Below are 26,843 nucleotides of genomic sequence, written 5' to 3' on the forward strand. Positions count from 1 at the left end.
TGGTCCTGGGACCACACTTTGAGAACCACTACCCTGAAAATAAATAATGCTCAGCAATTAATCCATGAATTGCTGTGTGTGTTCGGACCAGCAGAAGTCCCACCGAGATGGAATGAATTACTCAATACTCTGTGGAAAAAGTCAAGAGAGCGAGAGGCAGTTGGGAGCCAACTTCACGAGCCTCTCAAATGCTCCCACATTTATTGTGTATAATCAAAGGAAAAATCATTAACAGTTGTATGGTGAAATGCAGGAATTTAGGGAAAGATCGAGATTGCAGAAGTCACAATGAGTACACAGGTTTCGTTTATCTTTAGGGAATTCATGGGCAGAGGGGAACAAGATACATTCTTAGAGATATGTTAAAGCAGACCACCAGACCAGCCAGTTCCTTGTTTTGAGAATAACAGACTATCTAACAGCAGGCAAGCCCAGTGTTTATAGCTGAGGGCCTGGGTCTTGCTTTGCAATGAGCAGAGTGCTATCTAAAACCTCAACTATGCAAGCAAGGCATTGTCTCTGCTTTTTATGGCAAGGAGACAGAAGTGCGGACGCATAGGCGCCTGCTTGCAAAGCAGTTACTAAGCACATTTGTTCTTAAAGTAGACAAGAGGCTGGGGTCTGTTACAATTTGTTAACCCAATCATGGGCTCCCACATTGCTGGAAACTGGATTTTCACCTATTTTGCAATCAAGAATAGGCCATGGGGTCTCTTTCTAAGCAAGTCGGCTTGCCAATACAGTCCCCACTGTGGCTAAAGGATCAGGGTGAGGGCCTTATTCACTTCACAAAGTACTGTCAGATACTGCCCCACAGTACAGTTCTGGCCGGCTCACATGTAAATGGCTTGCACGGTTACTAAGTGCATTCCTAACTCACCAGCGTGCCCAGAACTCCCCACGTTGTGCTCTCGGTCCTGCTGCTCCCTACGTGGGAAACACTGCGCTCCGTTAGGCACCGCTAAGCTTGAGTAGCGAGCTCTGCCGGGGACACTACTGACCTTCTCCCGCTCGGCCCTGGCCCCTCACGCTCGCCCTAGCAGTCGGCGGTAGGGTCGATCTCCGCCTGGCATCCTCGCCATGCCTGGGCCCCTTCCCCTACACTCCTCTTCGTAGCGTCTAGAACTGTCACTGCTGACAGTCAATGGATTCTATTTTTATTTCCTTGATGCTACACTAAGCTCTATCTCTATTTCTTTTTTCCTCTTTCAGTCTCCCGTCAACGGTTTTGGACTCCGGGCTGTTCCCACCAAGTCCCACCCGGAGATGCGCTCTTTCCCGCGGGGCCGCTCACACCGTCCTCCGAACCCGTAGCCGCGCGCCCGCCACAGAGCTGCAGCCCTCCCGGCGGCCTAGAGGGGCGCGCCGCGCCCACTTCCGGCGCGCGCGGCCCGAGGCCGCTCGGCTCCCTGTTTGGGGCGGGTCCCCGCAGCCCCCGGAGCGAAGGGTGAGTGAGGCGGTCCGGCAGCGCAGCCCCGGGTGCTTCCCAAACCATCCCTGTCCGGCTTCAGCCCTCCCCGCCGCCTCGCCTCCGCCTGCCTCGGCCCCGGGCAGATCCTGCGGCTGTACCAGGCGGCCGCCCCTCCTCGACGCTACCGTCCGCCCGCCCATCCATCCGTACATCCTTTCATGCGTTTGTCCGCTTGCGGGTTCCTCCACCCGCGCTGGTGTCCGCTGACTCGGCAGGCTCTCACCGGGCGCTTCCTGTGTGCCAGGCTGCTAGCAGAGGAGTCGGAGAGGCGCTGATGGACTCTTCCCTCCCACTTCACGGGCCCAGAGCTCGCTCTTGAGTCCGGGCTCAGCCTTCCTTCTTGGCTTCCCCAGTCTAGGTTAGATTCTTTACTTGTCACTCTCAGAGCACTTCCTCCTCTCCCCCTTGTAGTTCTTACCGCGATTAAATCAGGTGATTCTGTGCGCTTTTTAACATCTGATTCCTACTATTTTTAAGTTCTGTGGTGTGAGTCTTTGATCAGCGTCTAGCACAGTGCCTAACCAAAGTAGGCACTCAATAAATATTGTTACGGTAATGTGCAAAAACACAAGCTCTCTTAGAAAGGGCTCTGGTTTGGTGGGGGAGGCAGATGTGAAAGGGCAGGTCAGCAGAGTACACATCGAAGAGTAGGGACTCTGGAATCAGACCATTTGGTTTCAAAACAGTCCAGACTACATCACTTAGAAGCCATGTGACCTGAGACAAATTACTTAACTTCTCTGTTTCTCTTCTGTAAAACAGAAAAACCTAGACTAGAGCGTAGACTGCTGTGAAGGTGAAATGACTGAAGACACTTGTTTTAAGTGCTTGACTTAACTGGTAGACAGTGCTTGACTCTATAATAAAAGCTCAATTAGTGTCTTCTGTTACAATTAAGTAAGCAGACACTGCCCATGCATTATACTGCAGCCAGTAGGATTGTCCAGAAGGGCCCTGGAGGTTCTTGGGTTGCTTGAACTAAGAGGTCACTGGGACCAGAATCTCATCTCCCAGGCTTCCAGTCCCCCAACTGGGTTCCCTAGGCAGCTCCGTAAACAACTGGCACTTAAATCCACACTTCTGGTCCAAAGCAGTTGACTTATGCCCCCCATTGACAAGGCTGCTTTCTCTCATTTACACTATAAGAAGATAAAAGGAGCTCTCCCCTGAAATACCAGTGCCTCTCTCCAGAATTCCCTTCTATGGGATGATGGAAGGATAGGGAACCTATGCTCCTTTTCCTCACCCCTGGCTGGTAGGTTTCCCCAGTAAACTTACCGTATAGTATAACTAATGTCTTCTGACATGAAATTTACCTTTTCCTTGCCCCGTGTCTACTGTGTATTGAGTACCTACTCTGGGCCAAGTGTTTTAAAATGTTAAGTTTCTTATTCAGGTATGGTGAGGCCAACAGGTCAGGAGATGATTGCCATTGAAAAGGTAGTTTGTTACAGTTCCCAGGAGGGCAGGGCATGCCATGCCCCACAGAGCCACGTGGTGAAGCACCAAGGTCAGTCAGGAGGCAAAGTGAGGGGAAAGTGGGCAGGAAGGTGGTTTACGGTGGTTTCTGTGGGAAGAAACAGGCGAGGCAAAGTAAACAGATTTAGGATGAGCTGGTTTGAATAATGTCAGTGAGCTCTGAGGCATAGGGATTGTCCCTAATTGTCTGGCACCTGGCCTAGGGAGTGGTTAGGGCAGGGCCAGGATTACCCTGGCTGTGAAAGCCCCATAGAGGAGGTGAGGGGCAGCGGGGTGGGGTGGGGTGGTTCTGGATTGGTTGGTCTGCATGTGAAAGGCATGCTTGCAGGCTAGTTTACTATTTCTTGGATTCTGCTAACCCTGGGAAGGGCTGTCCTTCCAGTATCAGCAAGGCCCCAGATGTCAAAGCATCAGAATAAAAAGACATGCTTAATACACCAAGCACTACTCTAGGTTTTTAATGTTATTTCCAGTTCCTATAAGAACACTGCAATGAAAGCATTTATAACTCCATTTTTAGAAGAGGAAATAGAATCTCAGAAAGTTTCAGTGGTGACTAATGTCATACAGCTAGTAAGAGGCTACCCTATGATTCCAAATTGTTGGGTCACTGGACTCCAAGACTGGTGCTCTTCCTGTGAGCTGTTACCTCCCTGCAGTATGAGAAACGGGGACATTTTTCAGACCTGATTATCCATTTGGCGATGTTGACCACTGCCTGTTTGAAACTCTCCTTTCTTGACTGTAGCGACACTCATTCTTTGGATTCTCACACTTCGATTGGGTGATGGAGAGAAAGTGGTGAGCCAGAACGTTGATGCAGCTTACAGTCTAATCGTGGAGAAGATAGGTGTTAACCCAGGAGTCCCACGACAGCATGTATACTGACAAAGTGAGAGATGTGCTCTGAGAGGGAAGGAGTGCATTTCTCATGATTCCTTGGCTGGCCCAGGGTTCTCAACCCTGCCTGCACAGCAGAATCACTTGTGGAACATTTTACAAGTATGTAATGTCACCCAGGAGGTTCTGACTCAGGCTGGGGTGCTGCCCAGGCATCTGTAAGATGAGATGAGCACAATCAAAGAGAGTCTCCCCGTGGCTAAAGGATTTTCTTCCTGTTTTTGCTTTTGCTTTATTAAAACTGGTTGGAGGAACAAGATGAGATTTGCCATTTGGAAAGGTCACTGTGGTTACACTGTGAATAGATTGTGGATTACTGTGCAGTGTGACAGAAAGGGTAGTTGCTGGAATGCAGATGGCTGTGGCAGAGATGGGGAAGGGCAGCTTCTAGAGAGAGGAAATCGAGTCAGTAGGACTTAATTTGCATTAAATACAGGAAAGAGGCGTTAGGGATGCTTCCAGGTTTCTGGCAGTGCAGCGGATGGTGGTTCCTACTTCCTGGGAGGGGACCACTGGGAGGAGAGCAGGTTGGGATGGCAGGAATCATCAAGTGGTCATGGTTGTGCTGAATTGGAGGTCTTTTTGAGAATTCAAGAGGATGGAAGTGAGTCACAATGGGTAAACTAGGCTGGAGCTCAGATGGGAGGTCCAGACTAGAGATGGCTGGTAACACAAGGTAAGGATGAGATTGCCTGGGAGGGAGTGAGAACACTGGTGGATTTAAGGCTGACCTCTCGAACTCTGATGTAGAGGAGGGTGGACTTGTGAAGGAGATGGAGAAGGAACAGCGACAGTCCTTCGTAATGAGAAACTTCCCTTCAGCCACCCATGGAGAACAAGTTGCTGAGGCACAATATTTATAATAAAAATTAAATCCTATCACAAACATTTTGAAAATAAAGGCAAGATACAAGACACCAACCAGTGATCATTAGGTAAAGAGCACACATCAGTACGATACAGCCTTTGGTAAATGCTGCATACACGATGCACAGATCTGACGATGTATTGTCGTGGGATTTCTTAAATGTAATTTGTCATAATAACTAAGGAAATGAGTTTAGCACTTTTCAAATATTGCAAAATAAAGAAGAAAAGTACCCCCAGGTTTGTCTGTTTTTAGGTCCGTCCTCTCTCACTGTTCCTTAACTCGGCCCCAGGCTCTGGCTCAGGGTTTTTACCCCTGGCTGCACATCAGAAGCGTTTGTGGCACTTACTGAAACTCCAGCCATGGAGATTCTGATTCAGTAAGTCTTTCCTGAGGTCCAGGCTCGGTAGCTGATTCTGAGCCATGGCAAGGTGACAATCTGGCCTCTCTGAATCACCTGCAGTTTCCTCGGTTGGCCACATCCTCTCACTCCCACTGTCCTCGCCTGAATGACCTGTTTCTGCATCTTCACCCGCCTCACTCATATCAGACTCCGCTGAGATGTTTCCTCCCAGGCAGGCAGCTCCCCCGGGTCTTGGTGTCTTTCCTTGTACTACTTTGCTTTGTTCCATCCTTGGATTTGTTGCACTGTGTTTGCCTGTTTACCTGTCACTTCCCCATACTAAACCAGGAGTCCTTTAAAGACAGACCTTTTAATCCTGAGAGTCTGTTCAGGATAATGCCGAGCACATAGCTCAAGTATTTGCTGAGATAATGGATGAAGGAATCCATTTCTCTCTCCTTTGTGCTGTCTTACAACTTTGTGACTTAAAGTCAAGAATAATTCTTCCTTGTTTGTACCTTCACCCTGGCCGTTCTCCAGGACCTTTCCCTAACGTTTTCACATCATTCTTAATTTATACTATCAATCAAGATTGTCCTGGGCATTAACCCATTCTGTAATTTTTATAAAAAGCAAGTACTTTAGAGTTGGGCTATCCTAGCCTTGACTTTGCTGTATACCAGTTTGGGATGTTGGGCAAATTACATAACTTTCAAGAACCTCGGTTTCCTCATCTGTAAAATGGGGGTGATAATACACACCTATTAGTGTTACTTACAAACCCCAATAAAATTGTATTTGTAAAGTGCCTGGCCCGTGATAGGCGTTTCCTGAGTGCAAATTCCCTTCCTTGGGGAGACCCTGTGGCTTAATTGAAAGAACTAAACACTCTGGTTCAGAGTGCAGCTCTGCATCTTACTGGCTCCCCTCATGATTCTCAGTAGCCTCGTTTGGAAAATGGGCATAATTATGACTGTCCTAATAGAATTATTAGGGAAATTATAGAAAATTTATGTTAAGTATCTAGCTAGTGCTTGGCATCTGGTAGGTGCTCAGTAAAATGGAGCTTATTCTGAGAAGTAGTAATATACTAGAGTGTTTTCCCTGCTTCCCATGATCTTTCAGCACTATTTATCATCCCTGATGTCATCCCTCACATTGTTACCAGAGGTTGAATTGTTTTCAGTGATACTTAAATTTTCTATTTCACATCCTGAGAAACTCCTGAATCACCTATAAATGTATCATTTATACGGAAGCTCCCTTTTGGGCAGTTTTCTTTACAGTGCTTCACTCCATGGCAGCTGGTCTTTAAACACCTGAGTTTATATTCTAAGCACATTTTCTTCCCTGTGTAACATCAGCATTTTCTACCTCAGGAGCTCCCTGGAGAGCTGGAATTCAGAAAGGTCTCAGACGCAGACCTCCATCCCATCCCCTCCCTGCTCGACTGGGCAGCTTCTTCAGACCATCTCTGTGCAGAATGGCAGGAAAGTCTGCAGCCTTGACCTACCATGCTCCAAAAGAACAAGAAGGACTCATAATTGTGAAGGTTGAAGAAGAAAATTATGTTTGGGGGCAGGACTTTAGCCTTCAGGGAAAGGCCTGTAGCCGGGAGGCCTTCCGCCAGCGGTTCAGACAGTTCAGTTACTCTGACTGCGTGGGGCCCCGGGAGGCCCTGAGCCGGCTCCGCGAGCTGTGCTGTCAGTGGCTGAGGCCGGAGGTGCACACCAAGGAGCAGATCCTGGACCTGCTGGTGCTGGAGCAGTTCCTGGCCAGCCTGCCTGAGGAGCTGCAGGCCTGGTTTCAGGGGAACCGGCCAGAGAGTGGAGAGGAAGCCGTAGTGATGCTGGAGGAGCTGGAAAAAGAGCTTGATGAGCCACAGCAACAGGTAAGCAGATGTTTTCTTTCCAGTAGTTCTTTCCAGTAGGGGGAGTGGTTAGGTAATTAGATCTGTTTATTTAATTATTTGTTTAATGGCAGTACTGGGGATTGAACCCAGGACCTTGTGTGTGCTGAGCACATACTTTACCACTTGAGCTACACTGTCCCTCCATAAGCAAGTGTTTTCTGTTTGCTTGTTTTACCAATTGTAAGTTGCTGGGGAAGCCGTTCTGAGTGGCCTTGACTCAGCTGCCAGAGAATCGTAACATTTTTGTCTTTCAGGTTATTATTTGTCCACTGGGATCGAGTCAGTAGGGCTTTTTAGTTTATTGTTTTCTTTCTAATCATCCAAATGAGTTTCTGACTCTGGCTGCCCTGCCCTGTTATTCAAGGGGTTTTCCTCTTGTCTGTTCTCAGAATCATAGTGTTGGTGCTTGATTACTCCTAGGACACGGCTCACGGCCGAGGAATGATCTGGAAGGAAATGACATCTGTGGGAGCGCTGGAGTCACTGAGTATCCAGCTCCAGCCCTTGGAGAACCAGCGTAAGAGTAAGAAGCAGGAAGCCCAGGCTTTCTATGAGCGAGGTGAGGAGCCACAGTCTGTTTGGGGTTGAGAATGGAGGGGAGGGCTTAAATCCATGGCGTGGTTCATTTTCTTGACGACAACCACTTGTGGCTTTCATTAGTCTGGTGGAAAGGCCCCCTTGCCTAGAAATATTCTTCCATTAACTCTGCCTAGAATCTGCAATTCCAATATAATATCTGATTTGGGGGTTAAGAATTAAGGTCTCTAATAAAATTCTCTAATAATATCCATAATATTCAAAGACCAGTTTTCTGGTTTTTTAATCTTATGGTCCTACTGGCAAGGCAGTCCCTCAGATGGAGATGAATAATGTATCAGAAACCACATAGTAGCTTGAACAGGGAAAGTTTAATATTAAGAATTATTAACTGTGACAGGGGATTAATTATCGATTAAAAACAATCATAAAGTATACAGAAATAACACACATAAGGAGTCTCTGGGGTCGAGGCCAAGCGTCCAAGGGAGGAATAGATCTGCAGGAGGGTGCCGCATCCTCCCCTCCCCTGTCAGAGCTGAGACCCAGGGCTTGTTGAAGAGAAACAGCTGGATGGACATGTTCGCCGAAGTGCTGTGCTGGCCAACTTGCTGCGAAACTGTCTTTGGGGTACAGAGAGAAGCCATTCACGGATACAAGGGAAGGGCGTGTGTGTGTGCTGGGGAGCAGAACTTACCCTCTGGGGTGACAGGAGCCCCCTCTTGCAGAGGTACCATGACCCAGAACTTGCTGGAAACTTTTGGGGATGGTGCCCCTGAAACTAACCGGAGGTGAGCACTGCTGAGTGCTCACCATGCTGCCGGGACAAAAGCACACCAGAACCAGAAAGAAAAGTCCCTTCCTCCTCCAGTGTCTGTCTGGCGCCCCTACTGGTAAAGCTCACATCATGCCTGCTGGCCAGGGAGAAATGTTCTAGTATCACAGGCAGGGCACTGAAGGGTGGATGTGAGCTTGACCAAAAGGGCTTTGATGCTGTTACTGGCCAAATCATTCCTATGGGCAGCAGATACATCAGGCTTATTAACTTGTTCTCATTAAGCTTTTGTTACACCCAGCTACCCTTCTGATTTTATCTTTACCAAGCAATCTTATTAAATTCCCATGACGTTTAGCTATAATAAGAAAATGCATTAGTCTAGTCTGGTCTGTGTGATGGTTACATGACTCATTAATTCTTATTATGGTTTCATTGTTCAGTTTCACGAGCTTGGCTAATGAGAGTTAACCCCCAGAGGTAAATCTGTTCATTGTATGATGATAAAGTTAGGTTTACAAGGCCACAAGGTCAAGGGCCAGACCTTGGACCTTGGCAATTCAGCAAGGGAATCCATGCATCTATATACCGAGGCCTAAACACCTTCCCGGCCTTCCCTGACACGTCATTGAAGTGAGCCCACTTAATATCTTCTGCATCGAGCAAGAACTACATAAAGGGGATTTAAAAAAATCATCTCCTGAAGTCCCCTGCCTTGAAGTAGGTAAATGTGTAAGTCAGTTAGGGTAGCATATTTCTATTTCCTTCTTTTAAGGTCTTGAATAACAGAGACTGCTATAATTTTTTTAAGTCTTTCTTGGGCTTTTCATATTGATATTTATTATGGGCTGAATTATGTCCCCCCACCACAATTTTTTTGGGGGGGGAATGTGGTTAGGTTTACTTATTTATTTATTTTTATTGGAGGTACTGGGGATTGAACCCAGGAACTTGTGTATGCTAAGCATGTGCTCTACCACCTGAGCTATACTCTGCCCCTGCCCCAAATTTCTGTGTTAAAGCCCTAGCCCCCAGTACCTCAGAATGTGACTGTATTTGAGATTGGGCCTTTAAAGAGGTAAATAAGTTAAAATGGGATTGTTAGGGTGAGCCCTAATCCAATATGGTTGGTGTCCTTATAAGAAGAGGAGATCGGGACATTAACAACACAAACTGAGGGACAGCTGTATTAGGATACAGGGGGAAGGTGGCCATCTACAAGCCAAGGAGAGACAGGCTTCAGACGAAACCAAACCTGCCAATGCTTTGATCTTGGACTTCCAGCCTCCAGAACTGTGAGAAAATAAATTTCTGTTGCTTAAGCCATCCAGTGTGTGGTATTTTGTTATGGCAGGGAGACCAGCAAACTAATATGGTATTAAGCTACTTCTCTGTGTCCATATGAACTACTTCCAGCTTTAATTTCGTTCCATTTTATTTTATTTGTTTAGCAGAGTCCTCATAAAGCATAACCTCTACTTGAGGGTAGTGAGTACCCTGCCCTTTGACTTTGCTCTCACTGATGATTGCACTGCCTCTGATTCCGTCTGTGTTCCATCTCTCTGATCTTCGTAGCTCATTTCTCTGGACATGCTTCAGTGTCTCCATGTTCATTTGAAGTACGGGGATCAAAAAATAAAAGCACTCCAATGAGGATCTGGTTAGTTTAAAATGTAAGGTGGATTCATCCCCTGACACTTGTTGCACTCTGTATCTTTTTGTTTGCCCCTTCACAGTGGCATTAGGTTGTTGACTCAGTGAGCTTATGGCTGCAGTTGATTCCATCTTTCAGCCTTCCTGGGCCTTAGCAAAATTTCCTCATCTTACATTTATGGCTGATCCCTAAGTAGATGGTTTTGAATGGCCTTGACTGGGTTCCTGATAAATCTCATTATGCTGATCTCCCTTTAGTCTTGAGGGTCTTAGCTCCGCCTCTGAAGAATTAGTGTGGATCATTTCACATCTTTCTCCTAGGTCATAACGTTTAAATCATTGGAGGGATCCACCGTGATGGGACTGTAAGAGTCACCATGTCATTTTTACAACCTTACACCTTTGGTTATGTAATCTATAATATATAATTTCCTGTAGGTTCTTCACTAGCCTAACTGTATGTCCTGCTGGAAGAGCCTGAGATGGAGATTTGAGTGCAGGTGATTTACTGAGGGCATGCTCTTCATGAGAAATCTGTAATGGAGTGAGAGAGGTAGGGTTAGGAAGGGAAAAGATCAAGCAGTGATGTGCTCTCGGGTAAAACCTAGCCTTAGCTTAATCCATGAGGTGGGGTTCTTGGGGGGATCCCCTAGAGCATAACTGGACTATTGAGTTGTCTCTTCTTGAGGCAGGGGCTGGGGGGGCCGGTGAGGATGGAGGTAATTTCCTAGGCCAGGCGGCTTTAATCAGCCAGGGCAACTCTCCTGAGAAGGGGGCAGCTGCGGGTCATTAGGAGCCAGCGCTCACAGCAGCTGGGGGAAGGAAGCACCGTCCTGTAACGGGGATGGGGGGGCAGTGGAGCGTCATCTACACAGCATTAAGGCTAAAAGCATACTTGTCAATGAGCAGCTAAAGCCCATGACCCTAGTTAAAAGGGTTTTAGGCCATACAGGTCACTGAACAGGTAGGGAAATAGTGGGGGGAGGCGATTGTCATAGAAAAGAACTCTTCTACAGAGAAAACCATGGCTTATTTCTCCTCCAAAGTGCATCTATAATCTGTACCTATAATCTGAAGATATTAGATTACTTGAGTTATTTCTGTACCAGAATTTCTAAATACTCAAGTAATCATTTCTTACTCTACTTTTAATCTCCCTTTGTCATTTCCAGGAATTACTCCAGTTAACTGTTGATCCTAATATTTTTGTATTAATGTAAATATATAGTTGAAAGAATAAAATTTTTTTTGTTACTATTTTTTTAAATTGAAGTATAGTCAGTTACAATGTGTCAATTTCTGGTGTACAGCACAATGTCCCAGTCATGCATATATATATATATATACACACACACACACACACACACACACACACATATATATGTTTTCATATTCTTTTTCATTAAATGTTGTTACAAGATACTGAACATAGTTCCCTGTGCTATACAGAAGAAACTTTTTTATATCTATTTTTATATATAGTGGCTAAAATTTGTAAATCTCAAACTCCCAAATTTATCCCTTTCCACCCTCTTTCCCCTGTAACCATAAGATTGTTTACTGTGTCTGCGAGTCTGTTTCTGTTTTGTAGATGAGTTTAGAGTGTTCTTTTTTCTTTTTCAGACTCCACATATCATAAGGTATTTTTCTTTCTGAAAGAATAGGAATCTTAATGTTTTTCTGATCAATTTATCTAAGATCATGGTTTTCTCTGGTCTCATAATTTGACTTCATGTAGTTACAGACTTTGAAGAGGTATTTTAAATCCTATAAATTACATTGCTGTTCTGATTTTCACAGCCCTAATTTTGTCCCTGCATGATTTTATTACCACTTTATACCATTTACAATTTATACTCTTTATATGTTGACCTATTTACTACTTTCAGAAAATTTCTCATTAGATCACCGGGTCTCCGACTTCACCACTGTGGTGCTTACGATTCTTCTACCTGTATTATGTATTATGCTTTGGTTCATAAATTGTCCCCTTTGAACAAGCACAGCCTGGAAACTTAAACTTCTATGTAAGACCCAGGAACAGTGTGTACATTAGTGTTCTGTCCTAAGAGGTGGTGCTGTCCATCTGGGATTTCTGGTAAGGAGTGAGGACAAGGGAAGCTGGCTAGCCCTCTCCTTTGGCCAAGTAATCATCGTGAGACTTTATTGTGCGTTTGAAGTATTGTGAGTTCTAAGAATATCAGAAAGAAATATTTCTTTTCATATAAAAACTAACTTTTCCAAAGCTAAATAAAAAGGGTTTTTAAATTATTTTTTGTCTCAGTGCAACTACAGCCCTGCTTCCTTCCAGTAGGGAAGGCAGATGACCTAGAGGGAAACTGCAAGCCTTGATGTTCAGCATCTCTGTTTGAATCCTGACTCAACCAGTGATTAATTCTGTGGCCTTACGCAGCCTCTCTGAGCCTCAGTTTCCTGATCTGTAAAATGCATATAGGTTTAGAGGACTTTGGGGAGGATGGAAGTAACTTTCACAGTTTTACAGCTTTTCTCCACTCAAAATAATTCATTGCCTCAGCCATTATCTAGTAGTTTCCTTTTCTGAGTTACTAGAAATCTAGAAATGAGAGGGGCAAGTTGTATGAGAGCTGAAGGTTTGGCACCAGCCAGTCACATCTGCCTCTTGTTTCCATCCATTTTCTTTGACCATTTATACATAAAAAAGAGCATATAAGACTCCCACCTGACCCCAGATTGAGCCAGGAACTCACAGCATTCCTTTTCTTGTGCTCTGCACGTCTTATTCTATTGGCTTATAATCATTTGATCAACTTAGAACCTGCCAGAATCTGTGACTACCTTTGCACCACTTATCTCTGTCCAGTTCTAACCCCTAGAGCATTTTCTAATTGTATCTTCTGCTCTCCTGTTTTTCTAGAAGCACTACCAAGTCAAAACTCTTAGACACTTTTTTTTTTTTTTAGTGGAGGTGCCGGGGATTGAACCCAGGACCTAGTGCACGTTAAGCACACAGCTCTACCGTTAAGCTATATCCCTACTCTCATCTTTCTTTATTCTAGTTACTCCTTAATGCCTCTTCCTTTCCCCTCATTATCTAAAACCTCATCTTCTCCTCTAACCCGAGATTGTCTCCTGGCTTACTGGTCTCTCACTGCTACCCCTGTTGATCACCATCTCCCTTAACTAATGCCTTTCCGTATTCACCATCCCCCCTTTCCAATGCTGACTCTCATTGTGTCTGAATTACTCTGAGGTGCCGCATCTCGCTGCTTCAGGCCACTTCTCTAAATTCTAGACAGGGAAGCTAGTTTTTTAAGACTTTTCCTCCTACTAGGTAAATAGTTATTTCATTTGGTTTCTTTTCTATTCCTGCTCTAATTGGTTCTTTTCTTCCAACGAGGGGAGCAAATGATACTTGCATTTTCTATTCGCATTTTTAGATGGCAAGCTGGTGGCAGACAGACTATTGACAGCAACGCAAGAAAGTATTGAATGTGAATGTGTGGCCTCGGCACCCATGAGAGCCCCAGGGAGACTCCCTGGGGAAGGTCCTTCAGGACAGGTAGTTGAAGAGGCTTTGGGAGGTCTGGGCAACTTTGAGAAGCCAAGAGGAAGTGCTGCGGGGAACAGAATGAGTCAGCATCCTTCCCAGGGAAGACATTTCAGTCTGGCAAGCTTCAACAAGAAGGTCTCCACAGAAGAGCCACTGCAAGGTAATGAAAGTGAAGGGGGTCTCAGTCTGAACTCAGACGTTGTAACGCAACCGAGAATTCACACGGCGGGAAAGCTCTATGAGTGCTTTGACTGTGGGAAAGCCTTTTGCCAGAGCTCCAAGCTGATTAGACATCAGAGAATTCATACTGGAGAGAGACCTTACGCCTGTAAAGAATGCGACAAAGCCTTTAGTCTGAGCTCGGACCTCGTTAGACATCAGAGGATTCACAGTGGTGAAAAACCCTATGAGTGTTGTGAATGTGGAAGAGCTTTCAGGGGCAGCTCAGAGCTCATCAGGCATCGCAGAATTCACACTGGAGAGAAACCTTACGAATGTGGCGAATGTGGGAGAGCCTTCAGCCGGAGCTCAGCCCTTATTCAGCATAGGAAAATTCACACTGGAGACAAAGGCTATGAATGTATCGAATGTGGTAAGGCTTTTGGTAGAAGCTCTATCCTTATTGAACATCAAAGAATTCACACTGGAGAGAAACCTTATGAATGTAATGAATGTGGGAAATCCTTCAATCAGAGCTCGGCCCTCACCCAGCACCAGAGAATCCACACTGGGGAAAAGCCTTATGAATGTAGTGAATGTGGGAAAACATTTAGGCATAGATCAGGACTGATGCAGCATCAGAGAACTCACACCAGGGTTTAACTCTGTGGGTAATTGTTGTACAATTGTGAAATTCTAGGAATTCACTTCATGGGTCAGATTCCACAGAAGATGGAGGTTTCCTGAGAGCAGAATTCCTGTCCTTCCACTGCAGTTAAGTATTGTAGCTCCACACAAAGATGCCTATTGAAGTGTTGCGATTCACAGTGAGTCCAGGATTGGGGACAAGATCCTGCCTTGTCTGATGGTCTAAGAGGGGATGCCTCTGGTGGCAAGGAGCCCGTCCTGTGCCTTTGGCAGGTGGAGGCATGTGCTGGGAGTTATTCTGTTCTCTGAAATGTTGACTCGTGAGGTTGTGAAGTGTTGAATGATGCCCTGGATCAGTTTAGTAGTATCTGGGGAATGGTAGCTCATTCCACTGCCTTGCCCTTTCTCTCCTCCGCCCTGAGCTTCCTGCTGAGGTCAGCTGAGGTCTACTTATTTACTGAGCGCGTGCTGCATGCCCACCGTTGAGGCAGGCCTGGCTGCTGCCGTCCCAGAGTTAAGTGATTGCAGTGAAGTGTGATCAGTGCTTTGGTAGGATAAATCCAGGATTCTGTTGACATGCATGGCAGGGGTATCTAACCTGGTCCATGAGTCACTAAAGGCTTCCTGAATGAGATGAAATCTCAGTTGAGACATAAAAGGTGGGTAGAAGTTGGCGGATCAAGGCAAGAAGGAAGAGAAGACCGTTCCAAGCGGAGGTTAGAGCATGTGCAGTGACGTGAGGAGAGGATCTGGAGATGTCCCTTCATCTGGATTCTTCTCTCTGGCCGGAATTTGTTCTCGTAGCCCCTGGTCCAGAAACCAGGACAAGTGTTGGTTCCTCTCTTTCTGTGTCACTGAGCTGGGTAGCCTGTCTCAGACCCAGAGTGACCTCAGAGACCCGGAAGTACTCAGGGGAATTAGTGTAATGGAAGGCTGCTGTGTTGTATGGAAAAAGGCATGTTTGTCCACCAAGGAAAGATTACATGTTGGAGGCTAGAGGGCCAGTGGGGACTGGAGTGTTTGTGTCCCATGGCCCTGGAGCCCAGGAACTGGGAAGCTGACAGGGATGGGAGGTCTGCCTTCTGAGGCTCCACTATTCCTCACTCCCTGTTCCCTCCCCTTGTCACCAGGCTCACTAAGCTACCTGAAAGCAATGAATATTTTGCTGAATTACCCTCTCAGCTTCCTCAAAACCCTACTTCTCTGCTAATTCCTATTTTGGCAGTTTTAATTAACCCACAGTTAACTACTGAGGGCAGTTAATACCGAAGAGAAAGTCTGAGTCATCTTTTAAGATGTACTGATTTCCTGTCCTGATACTGTCACTCGTGAAGAAGTGGTGATCAAGACGCTGTTGTGGGTGACAGAGGTGGCGAAACTGGGGGGACAGCCTTTGTGTCCAAAGGTTGTGGGATTTTTATGGAATGAGGTCAATCAGCAGTTTAAAAAGATCCTTCAAAGGGACAGAGTTGCCTTTCCTATAGGTGACAATCAAATGAGTCCATGTTTTTAATACCATTTAATAGTTTTTTTCCTGATTGTGAATTAACTGTAAACATTGACAGTACAGAAAATGAGACAGTGTAAATCGCCCACGATCCCGCCATCCGTAGAAACATTGTGAACATTTTTGGAGTACTTCTATTAGCTTCTCCCCCCAATCCTAATATTTTTTGGGGTAGAAATCTTATTTGGTAAATAATTTTTAGTAACTGATTTTAACCTTTATACTTCTGAATATATATTTCAATTGTTTAGTATTAGAATGTAATGCAAAATGTCTTATAATAAAATTTAAGTTTTAAGTTTTGCATTGAAGTTATTCATTCAGGAATAGGGAGCACAGAAACACACGTGGAGAGGTGCTGGGGGGAGGGGGAGAGAGTTGTGGGAAGAAGCCAGCAAACTGGTGTTCTTAGCTTTTACTCCCTGGGCCAAAGCGTGTCCGGACATGACAGCTAAGTCCCTGGGGCTGCAGTTCACCAACTTCGTGAAGTCACAAAATTGAGGGGACTTCTGGGGCTGCACTGTGGTTGGAAGAACGTGGGGATGAGAGCAGGGAGCTTCTATAAACACACAGGCATTCTGTGTCCACCAGAATCAGGACGCTTTGCTTTGGGAGTTGAGAGAATGCCACGGCCTTCCCCTCCCCTCTCAGCAGCGCCTACAGAGAAACACAGGTGCAGAAAAAACCCATGACCCCTTAGAGCTGTGATCCTTTGCACCTGCCAACAAGACAGCTGTGAACAGTAATGCTACCAAGTAGCAAGGTCTGGTTCTGGCCCATCCGGAAGCAGGGGTCGGGTCTGCCTACCGGCTCACCCTACCTCTTCCCTCGGCAGACACACTCTCCAGGTCAGGTCCTTCTGAATGGGGAAGGACTGGCCGTCCTTGCCCGGAGGGTTCACTTTGTGGGGCAAGAGCAGCAGTTGTTCCCAGGGGAGCTTGGGGAGACCAAGGGCAGACTTGTTTCAATGTCCAGTCCTCTGAGCTGGACAGTGTTCACTGTGGCCTGCGCCAAGTGAGGGAGGACGGGGAAGATAGCAAGCTGATATTAAGCACTTTGCCTGAATTCCACCTCTTTTTAAGTCCGTGAATCTGGGCAGAACCCATTTAAGGTGAACACTGGACTGCTTCTGTACCAAGAGAAACAAGAGGGCTCTGAGCAGAGAAGCAAGGGATGGCTTTTCCAGCAAGGCTGGTGAAGGAAAAAAACAATCACCTTTGACATCTGCCTTATGTTGGCACCCTGTTTCATAAACGTAGAATGTTGAAGCTTTAACTGCAAAAGATCATCTACTTCAGCTCCTCTCAACTGAGTTGTGAGGGGACTTGCTTGTGGCTGCAGACGTCATAGAAAAGCACTAATGTGAACAAGTCTCCACTTCAAGGCTACCGCTTTTCTCATCTATAAATCTTCATGCAAACAGCTCACACATGTGCAGAGATTTATAACTTGCAGGGTTTTTTTGTACACTAGTGATGGGTATTGTCATTTACCAGTGAGGAAGTCCCAGATCAGTTGCTGAGTTAGCTAATCTCCTAGGACACGGAAGCCACAAAGCTGCTATGGAAAGCACAAGCTTTTCTTGTTTCTCAACTATCCTGGGTTTTCATTCTGTTTCTTTTTTCTAACTTTAGAAGTTTTAGATATTTATGTAGGAAAATTTGGAAGACAAAAACACAAATATAAGTCACATATAAACTTCTCACCCAGGCATAACCAGTATAGCATGTTGAGATGATATATTTCCAACATTTTTAATGCATAAATGTTTTTACATGAACCATATTGTATATACCGTCATTTTTATTTAAGCTATGAATACATTGTCATTTTAATATTAATTAACATCACTTTCAACAGCTTTTAAGACTTTGTATACATTCGTGATGGTTTCTAAAGTATACATTTCCAGGTAGAATTTTAAAGTCAAAAGGCAGTGCTTAAGGCTGCTGGTATTAATTGCCAGAGACAGCATCTATTCACATCAGTCCCAATTTCCCTGAATCTCTGTTAATTTTGTGAGGGGGGGGGAAACCTGACATCTCAACCCTTGCTTTAATATACATTTTTAATTCCACCAAGGCTAACATTTATCGTCCACAGGCATTTATTCTTTTGCGACTTGCCTTTTTAAGAAGCACTCTTGTTTTTCTACTGGGACTTTTTCATGGGAAGATAGGAGAAGTGGCTCCACAGACGCGTTCTGGACTCCTGTTGCCTGGGTTCAAAGTCTGACCTCACCTCTTTGTAGCTCTACGCCCTTGAGTAAGCCATGGCCCTAAGCCTTCATTTCCTCATCTGCAAAATGTGGGTGTCAGAGAAGTAATACATATATACAAAGCCCTCTGCAAGTGCCTATTACTTACCAATATCTGTAAGAACTCTATAATCTCCCTTTTGTAATAATCACTGTATCAATTCCTACTTAACACTGTCCTGTCCTTTTCAGTTTGTTTCTGTCTTCCTCTGTGGAAGAGGAGTATGAGTTGAAGAGCTTTATCATGCTATTTTGTTACACTTCATACACTTTCTTTTTTCATTCTCCTTCCAAGCATGGACATTTAGCCCTCCCGCCATGCTTACTGGTCAGTACATGCCCTGTTGGGGCATGACCTACATCCTTATGAAAACTCTTCTGTTCCTATGCACAGGATTCTAGATTCCCAAAGATTCGTATTTCCAGTAAGGTGTGTTACAACTGTGATGTATTAGTTACTTTAAATAACAAGTCCTTCTGTTGCTGACCAACCTCTACACCTTTCTGCACTGCGCTGAGAAGCACCAGTCTGGGTACTTTTTTTTGCTGGGTCCCTCAGAAGAGGGCAGTCTCTGGAAGGACCACGACTGTTACTGTCACTTCCCTTCAGCATTGTCTTTAACAAAATTCACAAGACTGTGAAATTCTGCTGACATAACTCAAAACTGAACACGTGTGGTGCCTGGAGAGACCCAGCAGTGGACACATTTTTTAGCCCCTGAGCCCAGGGGAGTGCACCAGGAACTGTGGGGGCACAGCCCCAGAAACCAATACGGCAGCCACTGCAGCTTCTGACCCAGAGCCCTGGGAGCTAGGAGGAAGCGGCCAGCAGCTCTGATCAAGTCTTAAGAACCAAGGCAGTCCTTATGTCTGGGAGAGAGATTTGGAGCTCTACTGACTCTTAACCTCTAGCCTGAGCTCCTTCTGGCTCCCCCCCACCCCTTGGAAGGTCGAGTCTAGCCTCCAGGTTGGACAAGGAAACGACACATTAACCCTTTCCCTGGGGTCACACAAACCGAGACAAAGCTGCTCACCACCCTGTGTTCCAAGGACTCCAGGTTTTGCCTATTAATAAGTCTCCACTGGCTCCTGTTTTACTACAGGGCAGGGTAGTAAACAAAGATCCTGGCTGCATCCATGCTTCCCTTACAGATAAAAATCCACTTCAAAAGGAACTCAACAGGGATGTTCCACACAAAGCAGTCTTTTCCCTTAGTTTCTCAGACATGCCATGTTCTCCTCCTGGCCTGTCTACCTCCCTGGCTAACTCCTACCCATCCTTTAGATAATTTTTCTCAGAAGCCTCCCCTTACCCAAGGTTGGGTCAGGTACTCCTTAATGTCACATGATCATAATAGTGTCACTGCCTGTTTGCCTTGTCCATTAAATTGTAAAGACTATCTTATTTTCCACTGTGTCCCTAGTGCCTGGCCACTCAAAAAATAACAGTTGGGTAAATTAATTTGTACTCTTTCTTTTCACTGTCTCACTTCTGGCTTGCCCTGGGCTCCACAAATCAGCAAGTGCAGTGACAGAGCCTGGGCTGCTGTGCCCTCTTCATGACATTCTCATGGCAAATGAGGCCTCAGGGTTGTATCCCCATCTTTCGTACCTCCTGAGTATCCCTGATGGTAAGAGGAAAGCTGGAAGCAATGATCCTTTCATCTGTGGTTCTGATTAGTCACAGGAAAAGCCTTCAGGGGACAATGCACATCAGCACTGGGAAGTGCTGTACAAAGTCAGACTGACTCAAGACCTAGTACTTTACCACCACCTTCCTGAGTCTTACCCCAAAGTAAATTAAACCCTTTCGACTAACAAAGACTTACAACCCGACTGAAGTATTTACAGTACTCATTGCATTCCCAAGTCACTTTACAGTGTGGACTCTCTGATGGCGCAGAAGGACTGATCTGTGTCTGAACGCCTTCCCGCAGTCGTTACATATATAAGCTTCATCCCCAGAATGGATTCTCTGGTGCTGGACCAGGGCTGAGCTCCTTTTGAAGGTTTTGCCACATTCATTACACTGGTAAGGTTCCTCTCCACTGTGAATTCTCTGATGTCTGATGAGGTTTGAGCTCAAACTGAAGGCTTTTCCGCACTCATTGCACTCATAGGGTTTCTCTCCACTATGTATTCTCTGATGGGTTATCAGCTCTGAGCTCTGCCTGAAAGCTTTTCCACACTCGTTACATTCGTAAGGTCTTTCTCCTGTGTGAATTCGCTGGTGTCTGATAAGCTTTGAGCTTTGGCTAAAGGTTTTCCCACACTCATTACACTCGTAGGGCTTCTCACCGGTGTGGATTCTTTGATGTATGATGAGATAGGAACTTTGACTGAATGCTTTGCCACATTCGTTACATTTACAGGCTTTCTCCCCCGTGTGGATTTTCCGATGTCTGATGAGGGCTGAGCTCTGGTTGAAGGCCTTCCCACACTCACTACATTCATACGCTTTCTCGCCACTATGAATTCTCTGATGAATAATAAGGTATGACCTCAAACTAAAGGCCTTCCCGCACTGGTTACATTTATAGGGCTTTTCTCCAGTGTGGATTCTCTGATGCTGTGTCAGAGAGGAATGCTGCTTGAAGCTGTGCCCGCACACCTCACACCTGTGAGGTCTCTCTTCTGTAGGAACTTTCTGATACGTCATCGAGTTTGCACTCAGGATCAAGCTTCTCTGAAGCTCGTGATGGTCTCTGTTTCCTAGAGACTTGTGGGTGAAGATGACTTGGTTAAAAGTGCCCCCTTGGGAAGGGGATCTTCTCAGTCTCTCCCCGGTGGCACTGGCTTGCTGCCACCCTAAACTGCTTTCGTGTTCACCGACTCCTCCAAACGCAGGTTCCTGGGAAAGTCTTTGCGATTTCTCTCCTGGAACGTGCTTCTTCGGCACTGATTCCTTAATCTCACAATCTGAAATGATAATAGCAAAAAACTATCTGTTATTTCTCCAGTCCCTCTCAATACTCACTTCCAGTGTGAGAGAAGGCGGATGCTTCTATGCAGAGATACAGCCATCTGCATGTATCTTTTCACCTCCTCCTTTCTAATACGGAAGACTACATCTGCAGTTTGAAATGTGTCCTTTCCTGCCTCCTCTGAGACTTCGGCTGATCAGCTAATTACCTACTATTCCTTTCCTAATATTTTCAACTTCTTTCCCTGCTGATTCCTCTTCCTCAACATTCAAATAAATTCAAATCTTTCCCATCTCTTCAAATCCAGCCCCTTGCCTGCACATCTCCCTCACGCAACCTCATGCCCATTCAGAGTAAAACTTCTTGAAAGGGTTGCCTGGACTCATCCCCATACTGTAATCTGGTTTGTCCTACCTGTGGACCCGCCACGTAGGACTGTCATTAAAATCAACCACCTTCATAGCTGCTTAACCCAACGGGTGCTTTCTGGATCTTACTTACTGGCCTCTTTACAGCACTGACACTGGGGACCACACCTTCCTTCTAGAGATATTCTCTTCCAAATACATTAGCCTGATTTCTGTGGCTGTTCCTCCTTAGATTCAAGGTCAATCACTCAAACATGAGTTCCTCTGGGTTCTGTTCTGAGCTCTCATGTATCCTCTACCTCCTAAGCTTCAGTCACTACTTACATAATAAGCTAATGTCTCCCCAGATCCCCAATTCTAACCCAGTTCCATTAAGCTCTGGATGCTCATAGCCAATGCTAACTGGCCATGTTACTTATAAACGTCTGAAAGCACCAAAATGTCCCAAACTAAACACATCTCATATGTATTTTTTTCCCTTATGTTTTCCCATTTATACGAATAGCACCACCATTAATCAAGCTGTTCAAGACTGAAGCCTGAGTATCACCCTCAACTCCTCTCCCTCAGGCTCCAATTTTTTTAAAATTGAACTATAGTTTCAGGTGTACAGCAAAATGATTCAATTATACACACATACATCTTTTCCAGATTCTTTCCCATTATAGGTTATTACAAGATGGTGAATATAGTTCCCTGTGCTACACAGTAGGACCTTGTTGTTATCTATTTTATATACTGTGTATCAACCCCAAACTCCTAATTTATCCTTCTTCCCTTCCCCTTTGGTAACTATAAGTTTGTTTTCTATGTCTGTGGGTCTATTTTTCTTTTGTAAAATAAGTTCATTTGTACATTTTTTAAAGATTCTCCATATAAGTGGTATCATAGGGTATTTGTCTTTCTCTTACTTCATTTAGTGTGATAATCATGTTGTTGCAAATGGCAATATCTCATTCTTTTTTATGGCTGAATAATATTCCATTGCAGATATATACCACATCTTCTTTATCCATTCATCTGTTGATGGGCACAAATTGCTTCCATGTCTTGGTTATTGTAAATAGTGCTACCGTGAATACTAGGGTACATGTATCTTTTCAAACTAGAGTTTTTGTCTTTCCCAGATACATGCCCAGGAATGAGATTGCTGGAGCATATGGTAATGCTATTTTTATTTTTTTAAGGAACCTCCATACTGTTCTTCATGGAGCCTGCACCAATTTACATTCTTATCAACAGTGTAGGAGGGTTCCCTTTTCTCCATACCCTCTTCAGCATTTATTATTTGTAGGTTTTTAAAGATAGCCATTCTCACCAATGTGACATGATACCTCACTGTAGTTTTGATTTGCCTTTCTCTAATTACCACATGCTCCACTTTTAACAATGACCAGCTACTGCAATGCAGTTTAAATGCTGATGAACAGAAGTCAGCTAAGATCTTCCCCACCTCTCACCAGAACGTATCTTGATTTATTCACCGTGGCCACTTGGATTATAACTGTCTCTAACAGGACTCTACTCTTGCCTTCCCCAAATCCATTCTCTACTCTGCAACTAAGTTCTAAAACAAATCCAGTCCTGTCAGTCTCTTGTCTAAAACCCTTCAACTGTACTCCACTGCACTGGACAAACAAATCAGGGTAACAGACACGTTTTCACAACCTGGGTCGCAGCTTCCTCTCTGGTTCCTCTCTCACCACCTCTCCCCTAAGTTTAACTGAAGTTACCCGCAATTCCCAGACTGGGTTGTATTCTTTCACCTTCAGCACTTTGTGGCCTTTGATTGTGCGACACTGTAATATAGGAAATATATACTGGCCTTCATCCCCAGTTCCTGGCACAGAGCTTTTTAAACCCCTGCAATTTCCTATGTGGTAGAGATGAAAGGATACCGGAGTTCATGCTAAAGTGTTGGCTCTTGGAGGGTAGGGGGGCTGGTTGCCAAAGGAAACAACCATTTGATTAGAGGGTTGGAACTTCCAGCTCCACCCTTTGACCTCCAGAGAGAGGGGCTGGAGTTGGAGTTAGTTACGATGGCCAATGATTTAATTAATCACGCCTACCTAATGAAACCTCCACAAAAACTTTAAACAAAGGGGTTCAGAGAGCTTCAGGGATGGAGAATGCACCCAGGAGAGTGGTGCAACCCAAACTCCAGATAGGTGGATGCTCCTGTGGTCAGGACCCTTCTGAACCTTGCCCTACGGACCACTTCATCTGGCTGTTCATTTGTATCCTTTACAATGAACCAGTAATGGTAAGTAAGGTGTCTCCCTGTGTTCTGTGAGCCATTGTAGCAAATTATGAAACCTGAGGAGGGGGTTGTGGAACCTCCAATTTGCAGCGAAATCCGACAGAAGTGTGGGTAATTTGGGGACTCATTACAGGCGACTGGCATCTGACGTGGGGGGCAGTCTTTTGGGGCTGAAACCTTAACTCGTGGAGCCTGCACTAGTCCTGAGCAATGTGTGTCAGAATTGCTTAATGGGAGGCAAAACCCCACATACCCAGCGACAGAAGTGTTCTGAGAAGAGAAACAGTTTTTCCCTTTAGCTTAGAAACTCCTCCTCCCACCTGTTTACCTGGCTTTCTTTTACCCACAGTTCAAGTCTCAGTTTAGAGGTCTCTTCCTCCAGGAAGTATTCCTTGAACCTCTCAGGTTGAGTTAGGTGCCTTTATATGTGCCCCTACAGTACCCAGTGCCTACTTTTATTCTATAACTGACTACCTAACACTGTATTATCGTTGCCTTTTCGCTTGTTCACTGCCCCATGTGGATGGGAAAATTCTTAAAGATTGAGACCCAGTGCCTACCACAGTATGACATGTATTAGCCCCCTGTTAAGTTATGTAATGAAGGAATTAGTGAATAAATGACACAAGGAGGGCTGGCTACAATTCATCAGGATTACTGAACACAAGGCTGCAAAAGTGAGCACCTCTGTTAGAATAATGGTGAGGCTCGCACATTGCATGTTGTAAAATGCAGTTAATTCTGTATCCTCAAAACCACAGTCCAGATGACAGCTCCCAGGTGAGTTTCTATTTCTTACCACTTTGGGGGGAAAGGCAAGGTTCCCAGGGTTTCAGCTGTGTCTTTAAAGGCTGGAGCTGGATGCCTGTTAACTCCTGGGATGCTCCAAGACGGGTCAAATCCTTCCATGGCACTGCTGGTCCCTGTGGACTAGTGGGGACCTGAAATCAGTAAAATACGGTTAGCTATGTGAGAAAATCCCTAGGGAAAATGCTTAGTAAAAAATCTCCAAGAGGTCTGCAAGACAGCTCCAGGGATGAGGGACAGGAACAAAAGAACTATTCAAGGATAGAGTCAGGCATGGCCCCAGTAGTCACTTCAGGGTTATGGTTCAGTAGAGACAAACAAATTCTCATCCTACTCTTATGATGATGCCACATGCTCCAGTCTGTAAATTCCTTTCCCCACAACACATCTCCCCGTTCCCACCTGCTGCCCTGGGTCATCAAATTCCCTCTCCAAATCCTCCAACAGAGTCACAGCTTCCTCGCCACTTTTTGGACTATGTTGCTGAACCCAGACCTGCAGCTCCTCAGGCAGGATGCTCAGGAACTGCTCCAGCACCAGCAGCTCCAGGATCTGCTCCTTCGTGTGCACCTCCGGCATGAGCCACTGATAGCAGAGCTCCTGGAGTCGGCCCAGAGCCTCCCGGGGCCCAGGTGTCTCCTGGTAGCAAAACTTTCTGAACTGCTGGCGAAACAGTTCTTGGCAGGATCGGGTACTCCCATTCTGCTTCAATTTCTGACCCCAAGAAAGGCTTTCTTCTACTTTCACTAATATCAGTTCTTGTTCCTGAGGATTCTGAGGTACTGGGGTTGAAACTGCTCTGGATTCCACAGCCATTCTGGGCTGAAATGGCTCAGCAAAAAACTCACTACAACTGGGCACTGTACTCCAGAGTTTCTTTGAGTAATCTCTTCTTTCCTGAAGGACATAAAAGCACTGTTAACTTCTAGCAATGAAAAAAGTCTTTAAGAATTTACAATAATAAAGATCAGTTATCCAAGAAACACATTGAAAGGGGTTAGGTTTGAGACTGTAACTAAGTAATAGTCAATTGATAACCAACTGACAAACTGAAAATCACTCACCTCATTGTCTCCCATTTTGTAGAATTCCTACCACTTTTATGCTATGAGAAATTATTTTAGATAATTTGTTTGGCAAAAGAATGCAAAACTAACATGAACTAGAGATTGAGAAATCTCCTTTTCAATTCTTTCAATACTGATCACATTAAGGAAAATTGTCTGTCTGTTTAACATTGTCCATAAAACTTTAAGAATTCCCTTTTTAATAAAGCATAGGCTTCAGAATTCCATGGGTAACTAGCTAGGATTTGATATGCTGATTTTTAAACATTTATTTTTAGTTACCTCCTACCTATGGCAAATAATGTTTTTCATTTGAGGTGGTAATAAAGCATTAAAAAAAATCCACATTAAACATGAGTTGATTTAGGCGGGTGGGTATAGCTCAGTGGTAGAGCACATGCATAAGGTCCTGGGTCAATCCCCAGTACCGCCACAAAAAATAAAACAAAAACATGAGTTGATTTAAATTAAAATGTTGGATATTTGATCAAATTTAGTATTTAATGCACTTTTTAAAAAAAATGGTGGTACTGGGGATTGAACGCAGGACCTCATACGTGCTAAGCATGCGCTCTACCACTGAGCTATTTACCCTCCCCCTCCTATAATGTACTTAAACAAACACAGGCACTTATTATGGGCTTTGTCCTGAGTGGGATATCCGGATACAAAGGTTTTCGCTCGTGAATAAATAAGCCTACCGATGAAATTAACCAAGTATTTGTTAGGTTACCATGTGCTCAGAAACATGTCAGATATTACAGACACACAAAAGCAGCAAAAACATTAATCTCAACTCTCAAAAAGCTTAGAATATACGGAAGTAAACCTTTTTAAAAGTGAAAAGTGGCAACAAATAATTGTTTTTTTTTAAAATTGTTTAATTATATTGAAAGAAGGGTATGCCCTTGAATTAGCCGGATCGATCAGTATAATTTAACCCCAACACTACAGTTAACTTTAGAGATCAGAATATTTAGCCTACAAATGTGTGGTTTATTAACGAGCCCTGCTGCACGAGCCTTTCTATTTTCACATCACGGGTAAATCACGGCATCTACGAAGTCACGGGGTGGGGGAATAACTGCACTGGCCGCTGGAAAGCAGGGGCTTGAGGGTTGGCCTCCTCTGCGTGCGCAAGACGCTCGGAGACGCCGCCCGGACAAGGAGCGCTACTCGGGGGCCGGCAGGCCGAGCAGTGGGGCTCCTCCACCCCGCGCCCGCCGCCCGGGCCGCGCGCCCTCCCTGCCCTCCCTGTGCCTTGGGCCCCGCGTCCCTCACCGCAAAGCTCGAAAGCGGCCCGGGCGCAAGCCGGGGTCCCGGAGCCGCGAGCCACAAAGACCGGAAGTGCGCGACCGCGGCCTTCCGCTCGCACG

General features: G+C 45.2%; 2 protein-coding genes across 3 annotated transcripts; one reads left to right on the forward strand and one right to left on the reverse strand.

Moving 5' to 3' along the window:
* Window positions 1-1,344: 1,344 nt before the first annotated feature.
* Window positions 1,345-16,082, forward strand: ZSCAN30 (zinc finger and SCAN domain containing 30). 2 transcript variants are annotated; one of them, XM_031438958.2, is made up of 4 exons: window positions 1,345-1,447; window positions 6,441-6,952; window positions 7,394-7,532; window positions 13,358-16,082. In XM_031438958.2, exons 2-4 carry the CDS (start codon window positions 6,545-6,547, stop codon window positions 14,290-14,292), a joined length of 1,482 nt encoding a protein of 493 aa, XP_031294818.2. In that variant the 5' UTR covers window positions 1,345-1,447; window positions 6,441-6,544; the 3' UTR covers window positions 14,293-16,082. The 2 variants fall into 2 exon arrangements, with proteins under 2 accessions (XP_031294818.2, XP_064337581.1); XM_064481511.1 differs by lacking the exon at window positions 1,345-1,447 and adding an exon at window positions 1,464-1,829.
* Window positions 16,083-17,513: 1,431 nt separating this feature from the next.
* Window positions 17,514-26,814, reverse strand: ZNF397 (zinc finger protein 397). The gene is made up of 4 exons (XM_031438955.2): window positions 26,749-26,814; window positions 24,803-25,297; window positions 24,393-24,534; window positions 17,514-20,960 (listed from the first exon to the last, which is right to left on the reverse strand). The coding sequence occupies exons 2-4, from the start codon at window positions 25,214-25,216 to the stop codon at window positions 19,912-19,914; spliced, it is 1,605 nt and encodes a 534-aa protein (XP_031294815.2). The 5' UTR covers window positions 25,217-25,297; window positions 26,749-26,814; the 3' UTR covers window positions 17,514-19,911.
* Between the last annotated feature and the right edge of the window lie 29 nt (window positions 26,815-26,843).

The sequence above is a fragment of the Camelus dromedarius genome, chromosome 32, assembly GCF_036321535.1.
Source record: "Camelus dromedarius isolate mCamDro1 chromosome 32, mCamDro1.pat, whole genome shotgun sequence".
In the NCBI taxonomy this organism is placed as follows: domain Eukaryota; kingdom Metazoa; phylum Chordata; class Mammalia; order Artiodactyla; family Camelidae; genus Camelus; species Camelus dromedarius.